The sequence below is a fragment of the Columba livia genome, chromosome Z, assembly GCF_036013475.1.
Source record: "Columba livia isolate bColLiv1 breed racing homer chromosome Z, bColLiv1.pat.W.v2, whole genome shotgun sequence".
In the NCBI taxonomy this organism is placed as follows: Eukaryota; Metazoa; Chordata; class Aves; order Columbiformes; family Columbidae; genus Columba; species Columba livia.
This window is the reverse complement of record NC_088642.1, coordinates 20,221,478-20,232,508: the sequence shown is the minus strand read 5'-3', so window position 1 is coordinate 20,232,508 and position 11,031 is coordinate 20,221,478. Positions and strand designations below refer to the sequence as shown.

The window sequence follows — 11,031 nt, the reverse complement described above, 5'->3', positions numbered from 1 at the left end:
GGTGGGGTGCACTCTGTTGCATCATCAGATCATTAATGAAGGTATTGATAGAATCATAGATTCATTGAATGGTTTGGGTTGGAAGCGACCTTCAAAGGTCATCTAATCCAGCCACCCTGCAATGAGCAGGGACATCTTCAACTAGATCAGGTTGTTCAGAGTTCCATCCAGCGTAGCCTGGAATGTTTCCAGTGATGGGGCATTTGCCACCTATCTGGGCAACCTCCTCCAGTGTTTTACTACCCTCATTGTAACAGAACTGTTGAACAGGACTGGCCTCAGTATTGATCACTGGTCACTGCCCTCCAGCTGGATTTCGTGCTGCTAATCACAACACTTCAAGCCTGGAAGTTCAGCCAGTTTCAATCCATCTCACTTTCCACTTATCTATTCCATTCATTACTGATTAGGGGTGTCAGGGAGGAGAGCATCAAAACCTTTTTTGAGTCAAGATAAACAACATCCACTCTCTCCTTTTACCCACCAGGTCAGTTGTCTCATCATAGAAGGTTACTAGCTTGGTCAGCTGTGATTTTCTTATCATCTCAACTCCCGGCTAATTGTTGGTAGCTATTAATTGGTAGCAACTTTATTAATAATCTCAGTTTTAGGATTTGGCCTGAAAAGAAAATTGAAGATATTTGGTTTTCAGACTTCTGGTCTAAGCTGATCAGGGAGTTTTTCAGAACTACAGAGACAAAGAACTTTTCTGCACTACTCCAGTTTTATCCAACATTAGATTAGATGTGACTTCTGAATGGAAGTGGAATGGTTCATTGAAGAATGATATAGAAGCCAGTGTTGAGCAGTTAATTTGACCATTGTGCAATGAGTGCAGTCATTCAGCTGTTCTGTGCAATTCATAACACAGGTCCTTGGAGAAACAGTATCTCATTCTCCCAAGGAATGGATGAGTGAGGGAGTCAACATCCAAGTGTTTTGTTATTTCCCACACTGAATAGTCTGCAGTTGATCACCTTAACCTTCTGTTAGCACTCTTCAAGCAGGTAGGCCAAGGTTTCAAAAAACTTAAATGACCAAATAAATTGTTTCTGTCTTGGCCCAATTTACTCAGGCATCCTATGAGCCTGTATTTTACAGTTATGATTTTGTGAAGGATGCTGAGGCTATGCACAAACATATGGAGGATTTGAAGGAGCCACTTCTAAGGGAAAACAACTTCCTGCAACTAGGAAACAGGTCTAAGGTGTGTTACCAGCAGCACTTTAACAAAGGAATGTATTAACTGGCTGCTCAGCCTTTTCTTGCAGACTTCGTCTCAACAGCTACTGCACCAACTGATGCTGAGAGTGTACATGGAGGAGATTCTTATAGCTGCTTAATCATTATAAAAAGATATTTTTGATAACTCCTTCTGAATGGATTAATCAGAATTCTCTTTTGAAGCAGGAGAGAAATAAGCCTTACTAAGAATTTGAAATCCAAGCTCCCAATCTAATGTCCTTGAGCTGCACCATACCCATACCTGTGCCTGCCCAAGCTCAGGGATGGTGATTAGATCGGAGCTTCTGCATAGGCAGTCATTTGAATAATCGGATTTCAAAGCAGACAGTAGTGAACTGGAATGAAGGGGACTGCATTTGATTTATACTGCTAAAGTGAGTACTTAAATAATTCAAAGAGAAAGTGAAGCAATATTTCTACTGAAGAGGCATTTAAAAAGGGGAACCTGGAAATTGGAGGTTGTTATTACATTAAGAGCTTGGTTAGTCATTTGAGGGAGAGAGATATTTAAAGGTCCTTAGGCAATCAAAGTTAGTGCCTAATGAGAACATCTGGGCTTTAAAGGTTTTTCCAGTTCGTCACTAGATGTCAGCCTGCACCTTCGGGTTCCTGTCATTCTGTGGCAATGTGCCCCTCTCTACCAGCACCCCACCAGGAATCTCCAACAGCAGGAGGCTGGTTACAAAAATCTCTTAAAGAATTCCATAAGTATTGTTTTGCATCCTTCAGCTGTCTTTATTTTAGTCCATGAAAAGGCAATTGTTACAAATGAAGACATGAACATTTGAAGGGAACGCAAGTGGTTTTGAAGCATCTTGTGCTGATTACTTATGAAACCACCAGATACCCAGCAGAATTTGTTGTAGTTAACACGTAGTCTCAAAACTGGAGCTTTAAAGACCTTCTGTCCAGGCCACAGGCCTGATGTGCACACTCAGAGCAGCTGCCCCTTCCTCGCGATGTCCAGGCTGGTGCCCCTGCCCATGCTACAGAGCGCAGACCTCATGTACAAATAGCTGGGACTTGCAGCACATGTGAAACAGAATTTCCCTCTGCTCATATGCAGCTGGAGCAGTGTTCTTTGGCCATGCTGGGCGCACACTGACCTGCACAGCCTGACCTGCCAATCTGGCCTAAACCAACATTTGCTCAATGGGTGGATTGTGCCTTTTTTGAACTCATGACCTACACCTGATCAGTGGCTTAAGAAAGAGCTGCTGTCTAAGTTCATAGACCAGTCCCTCAAGGTATTTTTCTATTTGGGTGATTTGCAAAATGTCAAGTTTTCATGTCTTTAGTGATCAGATACCTGCGGCTTCCTCTGAGCATGGTACCTTGCTAGCATTATGGCCTAGCTGTGGGTTGTTCTGAACACCATCTATTTTACTGTGTTGTTTTGCTGGCGTAAAATTATGTCTGCATTGACGTCCACAAAAGCACACAGGTTTTGTTAGGCTGAGCAGCACAGAGGATGTCTTTTAGGCAATTTCCTATCTATAGACATTCATAGTTATGCTTTAGACACCTGGAAAGCTTTTTATGTAATGTACAAGAACATTTAAGCATCAGGATAGGGATTAAAATTCCAGCAAGCCAAGTAAGAAACTATGCTGTTCAAAAGCAAACACTAAGAAGAGAGTCTGGCTTTGAGACACATTCACTTTTCTTAATTTAGGTACTTTCTTCTGGCCCATTTAGACATGGTTAGATCTCTCTGAACTCTGGAGCTAAGTGAAAAGGAGACATCCTTTTCTCATACAGCTGTGTAGCTTTCTTCATCTGCTAGCACAGGCATTAGGGCTTTCTCCCAGAACATGCGAGACTCAGATGCATTTCTTGCAAATGCTTTGACACATTGGGCTGCTAGATTTATAGGTCTAGAAAGCTCTCAGGCTCTTGCATGGCTTACTGAAACTTTAACTGAACCAGGACCTGAGAGCAAGTTAATCATTGTTCTCGGAAAGGGGAGACCTAGAATCCAGGCCTGGATCCAATATCCTCATCTGTGTTTACAAGGTAAAAAATCTTGGCACTTCCTCTTCAGGGGTTACACCCAACCACTATGCTCCAAGACAGTGTTCAAGGGCTTGTTTTCCCTTTATGACCAAGCAACAGTGAGCAACTCATGCGACAGGGAACTGTTTCAAGCCAGAGGACTTGAGCACATACATGGAGTAGACCAGAGATTCAGTCATTCCCCAGGGATGTGCAAGGGGGGAAGCTGAGTTTCCTAGGCTATGGGCAAAAGCTCTGCCCACTTATTTAGCATTTCAAAAGAGAAAAGGAAGGAGCATAATCTGCACATGCATTGAAGGTGGGACAGAAGCAGCACATCTGTACATACATGCAAAAGGATGGGGGGAATGAGTTAAGTTTACAGCCCCTCCTTAGTGTGGCCTGGCACCATGTGGTCTGTGTTGGGATGCAGAGCTGCCTCCCTCACTTCAGATACACACTGAGGACAGTCCTGACTGAGAGATCCCCATGAAGCACAGAGGTAAGTGCTACAGACATAAGCAGATTTAGGCATGCTCAGGAGCAGACTTCTAGGCACAAAAAAATTTACTAGGAAAAAACCTTTAAGTACCTACAGACTTCAACTGGCAGCCAAGTCAGGACTTAGGAACTTAGAGGGGCAGTTGTACAGTACTTAGAAGCTCAAGTTCTTCCGTGGATATATCTGATTTCTTCAGAGTCTTTGCATCTGTATAAGTATGTACATCAGCTGCCAGCTTGCTTCTGCGGTTCTTCTCCAGGCACATGTATCTTCCCAGTTAGCAAGCTCCCAAGGCTGTAGTAGAAATCTCTTCTGCCTTGAAAATACAGAACAGCTTCTTCTTACAAGTAGCAGAACCAGCTGCTTCCAGTCCAAACCTGAATTTTACAACAGGAGTTACCAACACATACAATAAACCTATCAGAGTCTGCAAAGCATAATTGCCACTAACAGCACAGCAATTTTCTCTGGAGAGAAACAGCAAGTTTTCTCCACATCAGTACTTAGAGGTGACAAACAACCCTCTGCAGAAATGTTTTTTTTTAGCAGAGTCAAGCAGATATTGGAGTTAGGCTCCAGGGTAAGGGGCTAGAAATAGAGAGGGACGTTGAATATTGTGTTTGTATATTCTTCCCATTTGCAGTATTTGGGATTAATGAACTTGTGTTTTGACAACAAAAGCAGAATTGTTGAATTTTTCATCTTTTAAAAGAAATATTTTTATCTTTCCATTTTAAATTATTTTTATTCCTAATTAAAAAAAAAAAAAAAGTAAATACATAAGCTTACCATAAAAAGTTTCACAGCTTAAAATTATGCTTTTTTCATGCCCTTAAAAGTTTCTTTCAGGTCAACACCTAGTTATTTCCCAGTTGTTTCTCTGGAACACAGGCTGGGACAGGCATTGTCCCTGCCATTCTCCAGGGTGCAAAAGCAGTGACCTGCAGGCTCTAGGGCTCCTCACACCAGAGGAATTGAACTGGAGTTGACTGAAACACTGGCAAGTATCAGTGCAGACCCTTAACAAACACTTTCACAGAACAGAAAAGCTTTGTGCTTGGTTTCAGTTGAACCTAGAAGTATCCCCGAGCAAGCAGCTTGAAGTGGCTATGATTTGTTTATTTTCCTCCCTGCCCCCTTTTTATTTTTTTTATTTGTTTTTTTTTTTTTAGTTTACAGTTGTGCTGGAGTGAAATACGAACAGTCTGAAGTGCAGCAAGACAGAAACATGCAGCCTCAGTGCCCTGGGAGAGACATCTCTCTTGCCACACACAGTTTGGGACTGTGGGTTCTCCCGCATCAGCCTGAAGAGAGGATGGTGAACACTGTATCAGGGGTCTGACCTCATCCACTCCAAAACCAGGCAAAGCAACACCTCTTCATGAAGCTGCAAGTTCTTGTACTTGGCTTTCTCCTTAGCTATCAGGGTTGCTCTGTGTCCTGGCAGCAGCAGAGGGGATGGGGGGAGCTAGAAAAGCAGATCCTGCACAAATCTGGAGGGGCCCACAGTGCTCCTTGTCCCCTCTCTTTTCTGGGTCCCTAAGAGAGGGGAAAGGAGCCAAGCCTGAACAAGCAGGAGCCTTGTACCCACTTGTCCTGGCTGTTCCACCAAGGCAGGTGTGAAACAGGACATAGGCTGCCTGATCCCTGTGCCCCTACTGGAGCCCGGGGGGCAGGGACCATAGTCAGGCTGGCACTATTTACAATGCTACGCAGCAGTGAGAAAGCAGCCCAGCTCCCTCCGCCTGCCACAAACACACACACAGGGCTGTGAGGGCTGCTGGCCCTTTGCTACTTGCACCTGCAGGTTGGAGTGACAGAGCGGAGGCCTCCCAGCCTTGCTCCAACCCACCCAGCCCCTCTCCTCCCTACAATGCCTTTCACATCCTGTATCCCCCCTGACTGGAGTCCCATCACCCTCCCCAGTTCCTCTTCCCCAGAACACATACAAACACTAAAAGCATCTCCTAGAGATACTCCAATCCCCAGTGGACCACCATTGCCTCCTCCTACTCCTGTTCTCCAGTCTGGGGGACATTTTCAAGAAAACAATTTCCACCAACAAGCTTCTGAGAGCAGGCACAACCTCCAAAGCATATCTTTCACACAGAATCCCTTCTTTACACATACCTCCTCCCTTTGTCCCTACCAGGCATTCAATATCCCAGGGCCACATCTTGAATGGACCCCACAGTCCCACCCCCCAGAACCCCCTGCCCATCTCAGCACTGCTGCTCCGTGGAGCTGGCAGGCAGCAGGTCATAGCGGCTGCTGTACATCACCACCCCAGGGGGGTAGTAGGCCACCTCCGGCTGAACATTTGCAGCAGGAGAAGCAGCAGTAACAGGGTGGACAGGCACCAAGGCGTGCAGGGCCTGCTCCTCCTGCTCAGGCTTGGTGGTGTCGGTGAAAGGACGCATGGTGGTGAGGGAAGGTGAGGTGATCCTCCAGAGGAGGCTCTTCAGTGCCTTTCGAAACTCCCTGCGCATGAGGCAGTAGAGGATGGGATTGAGGCAGCTGTTGGAGTGTGCCAGGCACACGCTGATGGGGAACAGGTACACTTGGGAGAGGAAGTACTCGGTACTGAAGTGCACTACGTTGAGTTTGATGAGGATGCCCCACGTTGTGAGTGCTTGGTTAGGCAGCCAGCACAAGAAGAAGGACAGCACCACGATGGACACTGACTTAGTCACTTTGGAGCGGCGCTTGGTGCTGGGGCCACTGCAGGTGCTGCCAACATGCTTGTCACTGATGAAGCGCACCAGGAGCAAGTAGCAGAGGCTGATGACGGCCAGTGGCACCACAAAGCCCAGGAGCACCTTCTGGATGTGGTACAGACCCAGCCAGAACTGGGCATTGCTGCCTCGGCCCTCGGGGAACTTGACAAGGCAGAGCACATCATCAAATACGGTGGCAGTGGTGGAAAAAATGGCATGAGGCAGGGAAGCTAGGATAGCTAACAGCCAGATGAGTGCACAAAGCCACTTGGCAGAGCAGCAGCCACCCAGTGGGTCACCTCGCCGCTGATTCTTCAAGGCTGAAGCCACAGAGCGATATCGAGCCACACTCATGGCAGTGAGAAAGAAGACACTGGCATACATATTCATAGCTGTCACATACGAGACGATCTTACACATTGCCTTGCCGAAGAGCCAGTTGAAGTCCAGTGCGTTCTCCACTGCCCAGAATGGCAAGGTCAGCACAAACTGGAAGTCAGTCACTGCCAGGCTAGTCACAAAGAGGTTGATGGAGGACTTTCTCCAGCCTTGTTTGCTTTTCATCAGGTAGAGCACCAGCAGGTTGCCCACCAGCCCCATGGCGCACACCACAGAGTACACCAGTGAGATGACAATCCGCACCACATCAGAGCTGTCCCCCTGCATCCCGTCCGCTCGCTCCAGGTTGATGTTCTTGAAGAGCTGCAGGAAGGACATGTTGCTCTTGTTGCCCATCTGGGCACCCTCCAGCAAACCCAGTGGCGAGTCCCAGGACTCCCAGTCCGCTCCTTCCTTCATGCCGCCGGCTGGCGAGCAGGAACCGCTCTCGCAGGGCTCGCCCATCCCATGCTAGGGAGGGCGCCGGGTCCGCAGGAGCCTTTCCCAGAGCCCCGAGCCGGCAGCGGCGGGCGGGCTGCCGGAGCGGCGGCAGGAATGGGGACGGCGACTCTCCCGCTCGGCGGGTCCCCGCGGCTGGAGTCGATCCCGCCCCGCGCCGCGGTTATATCCGCGCCGGCGGGGCCGGGGCATGCGCGGCGAGGCGGCGGAGCTCTCCCGGGTGCTGAGTGGGGGCGGCCGCGCCCCCGCCCCCCCCGGCCCTGCAGTTCTCACTCGCTCACTCACAGCGGCTGCATCCCTGCCGCTCGCCTCCCTCCCGTTCCGCCTGCCCGGCTGGGGACCGGGCGTGTAAACCAACCGAGCGGCGCCTTTCCGTGGGCTGAGTTTGGCAAGTTCCCGATCCGAGGCGATGCCCTCTCCCAAAAAAGTCCGCCCAGCGGGTCGGCTCCAAAATGCCCGCCGCTTTCCCTCCTCCGCTTGGGACGTGCTGCTGGGCGTCGCTCTTCTGCTCAGATGAGAGGCAAGCCCTAAACAACCTGCGCTTTCCTGCCTGAGAAACCTCGGCACCAACCCTGGACGTGCTTCTCTGTCGACCACATTCCCTCTAGTCCGCCCTGGTGAGACGCCATCCAGAGTATTGTGTACAGTTCTTGGCCCCTCAGTTCAAGAAGGACAGGGAACTGCTGGAGAGAGTCCAGAGTAGGGCAACAAAGGTGATTAAGGGAGTGGAGCATCTCCCTTATGAGGAAAGGCTGAGGGAGCTGGGTCTCTTTAGCTTGGAGAAGAGGGGGGCACCTTATTAATGTCTATAAGCATGTAAAAGGTGAGTGCCATGAGGATGAAGCCAGGCTCTTCTCGGTAGCAAACAATGATAGGACAATGGTTAATGGGATCAAGCTGGAACACAAGAGGTTCCACTTAAATTTGAGAAGAAACTTCTTCTCAGTCAGGGTGATGGAACACTGGAACAGGCTGCCCAGGGCGGTTGTGGAGTCTCCTTCCCTGGAGACATTCAAAACACACCTGGACATGTTCCTGTGTGACCTCACCTAGGCGTTCCTGCTCCAGCAGGGGGATTGGACTAGATGATCTTCTGAGGTCCCTTCCAATCCCAAACATACTGTGATACTGTGATACAGTGCAGAGACAGACAAAACACCTTTCCCACTTTCGGGTCATGGGAAGACGGTACTATCCCTAATTTTAGAACGAACGGCAGGGACAACCAAGCTGTGAAGTCCGGCTGCCGGTAGCACGCAGCGCCGGGGCGAAGGCAGAAGCGGGCAGGACCCGCCAGGGGCAGATGCCGCTTCCGCGGGAGGCCGAGGGGCGGCCGCGGAATCCCGGAAGCCGATCGCCCGCAGAGGGCCTCGGCGCGCCGGGCAGCGGCAGCGCCGGCCCGGGGAGGTGAGCAGCGGCAGCCGGCACACCCCTGCCCTGTGCTCTGCCACCCAATTTGCTGCAGAAACAGCAACCGATAGAAACAGGAACCGAGGCTTTCCTTCTCCTATTCTGCTTGCGAATAAATTACTTTGGTAAGTGCACATTCTGAAAGCGAAATATATACTAAGTATACCTAAATAAAGCACTGTAAATCAGCCATCTGGGGGAGATTAAGGAAAGATTTAACAAGTACATTATTTCTCCCTAGTGTTTAAACTGATTTATCTCATCAAAATCCCTCCAAAGAGATGGCCGTGTGTGCCAACTGTTGCCAGCAGTCCACTCATTACTCTGGTTTACATCTACAGTGACCCTGTAAAAGTTATCAGCTGGATCACAGGAGTGTGAAAGGGGAACAACAGTAACTACAAAGTTTCATACCTTTTTTGTGTTGTATATGATGAGGGTACAACTTATGGGAATAAGCAATGTAATACTCTGCGAAGACAGCCTCCAGATTACTTGCTACGCTAAATACATTGGTACTAGAACAAAACAAAATAAATGAAATAATGGGCCTTCAAAAAGCTGACTGCAGCAGACCTTGAAAAATGGACTCCTGACATTTCTTCCGAGCTTTTTGCAAATCATGGAATTTTTCTAGGCTTCCGTACCTTATAATTGCTGACTAGAGTTGCATTCAGGTGGCATTCTCAATAGTGGGGCAGTAAGTGGTACCCCCTGGGCTGCTGAATGGCAACACTTTCTCAGACTTTCTCATGCAAAGTAAACCATCCTTGCCATGAAACCAAACAACCCCATCAGCCCCATCATTGTTGCTCCGCTGACTGTAAAACAGTACAGGCAGGAGAGAAAGACAGGGATTCTTTAGCATGAGTAGTGCAACAACCATATAAACAAGCAAAGCAAAAATGTCGAGTTTTAGTCAGAGCCGCACCACTGCAGAGGTTCTGCAAATGGTTCCAGAGGCAAAGTGACCCGCAGCCCTCAGCAGCTCTGGCTGCATTGGCACTAGTGTCATCACTTATCCGAAATGAAGGTTGAAACAAGCAACTTCTTGTTCAATTTACCCCATCTACTTGGTCCTTCCACTATTAGTTCACAAGGGAAACATCATCTGTAATTGAGCCACGCAGAGGCTGTGACACATTCACTCGGTAAATCATTAGTAGGATGGACAATGAAGTATATTTTCTCCAGACTGAATTCTGCCCCATTCTGATCACATTGCCATCTCCACGTCCAATTTTAAATATTTCATTGGAAAAAACTGGAGAAACCACGTCTTGCATGAAATTCATCTACCATTTGAATATTTCCCTGCTTGTATATCTTGTTGATATACTGTGGAAGCTGAACGGTAGTAAAGATTCAGAAAGGGGAGGGGGAGGAAAATAATGTCTGAATATATATTGCTTTTTTTGTTGTCCACCCAGAGAAATCACCAGCGTGTGAACTGAAGTATCTCCTGGGAACACTGGTCATTGATTTTGAACTCAGAGCTGCAAATGGGAAATACTTGTCCAGGTTTTTGGCTCATATTTTGACCACTGGACAAATTTATTTTCAGTGTTGAGTGGTTTGTCTTTTTCTTCAGTCATTCCTTACCTCAGAGAGGAAGTTTTACAGGCAGGTAAGGGAACTTGCTAAATCTAGATGAATAATAAAAGAAATATTAGCCGAATAATTTATATGTCGCACCACCAGAACATTTCCATAGCTGGAAAAATGTTTTAAAAGTCATTGCTATTTTGAAAAGTATTGCAAAATTAATCTGATACATTACCTAAGGACTATTATTCTGGAAAATACTGTCTTCTGTTTGTTCATGATTTATTCCACCAGTGCTGCCCAAGGCTTGTTGTTAATATGTGACTTTCTGGAGTCTTTATCAATGTGCCAGTGTAATTGGACTCAAGCTTTTTGAAAACAGTAATAAATTTGATGGGCACAGCCTTTTGGTAAGTATTCTGGTGATAATAGGGAAAAAATGGCTGATTTGTTAACTTTGAAAATCTCAAACAGATCTTGCAGCGTTTTTTAAGAGGCTTTTTGGGTTTACATAGTACTATGCTAAAACAATCCATAGGGCTGCTAGTTTGTCTTCAGATAGCATCAATCTGAAACTTAAAAAGCTTGCACCAGATCAGACCACCAACAGAAACGGCACATTGATTTAGAATATATTGTATCAGAGATAAAAGTGTCACTGTAAGTAGTTCTCAAATAGCACTCAAAAATATTTCACATAATACGCCAAATAAACATTTGCTGAAAATCATAATTTTTCTACAACTTACCCTGAAGTATCCCTATCATTTTTCACTTTCT

General features: G+C 47.2%; 1 protein-coding gene across 1 annotated transcript; it reads right to left on the bottom strand.

Annotated features, from left to right (window-relative positions):
* Nucleotides 1–1,956: 1,956 nt before the first annotated feature.
* RXFP3 (relaxin family peptide receptor 3) lies at nucleotides 1,957–7,776 on the bottom strand. Its single transcript, XM_021292300.2, has one exon. The coding sequence runs from the start codon at nucleotides 7,300–7,302 to the stop codon at nucleotides 5,965–5,967; it is 1,338 nt and encodes a 445-aa protein (XP_021147975.2). The 5' UTR covers nucleotides 7,303–7,776; the 3' UTR covers nucleotides 1,957–5,964.
* Between the last annotated feature and the right edge of the window lie 3,255 nt (nucleotides 7,777–11,031).

What these genes read in the sequence shown, in the direction of transcription:
- RXFP3 (XM_021292300.2), bottom strand. Translation starts at nt 7,302, where the DNA reads ATGGGCGAGCCCTGCGAGAGCGGTTCCTGCTCGCCAGCCGGCGGCATG.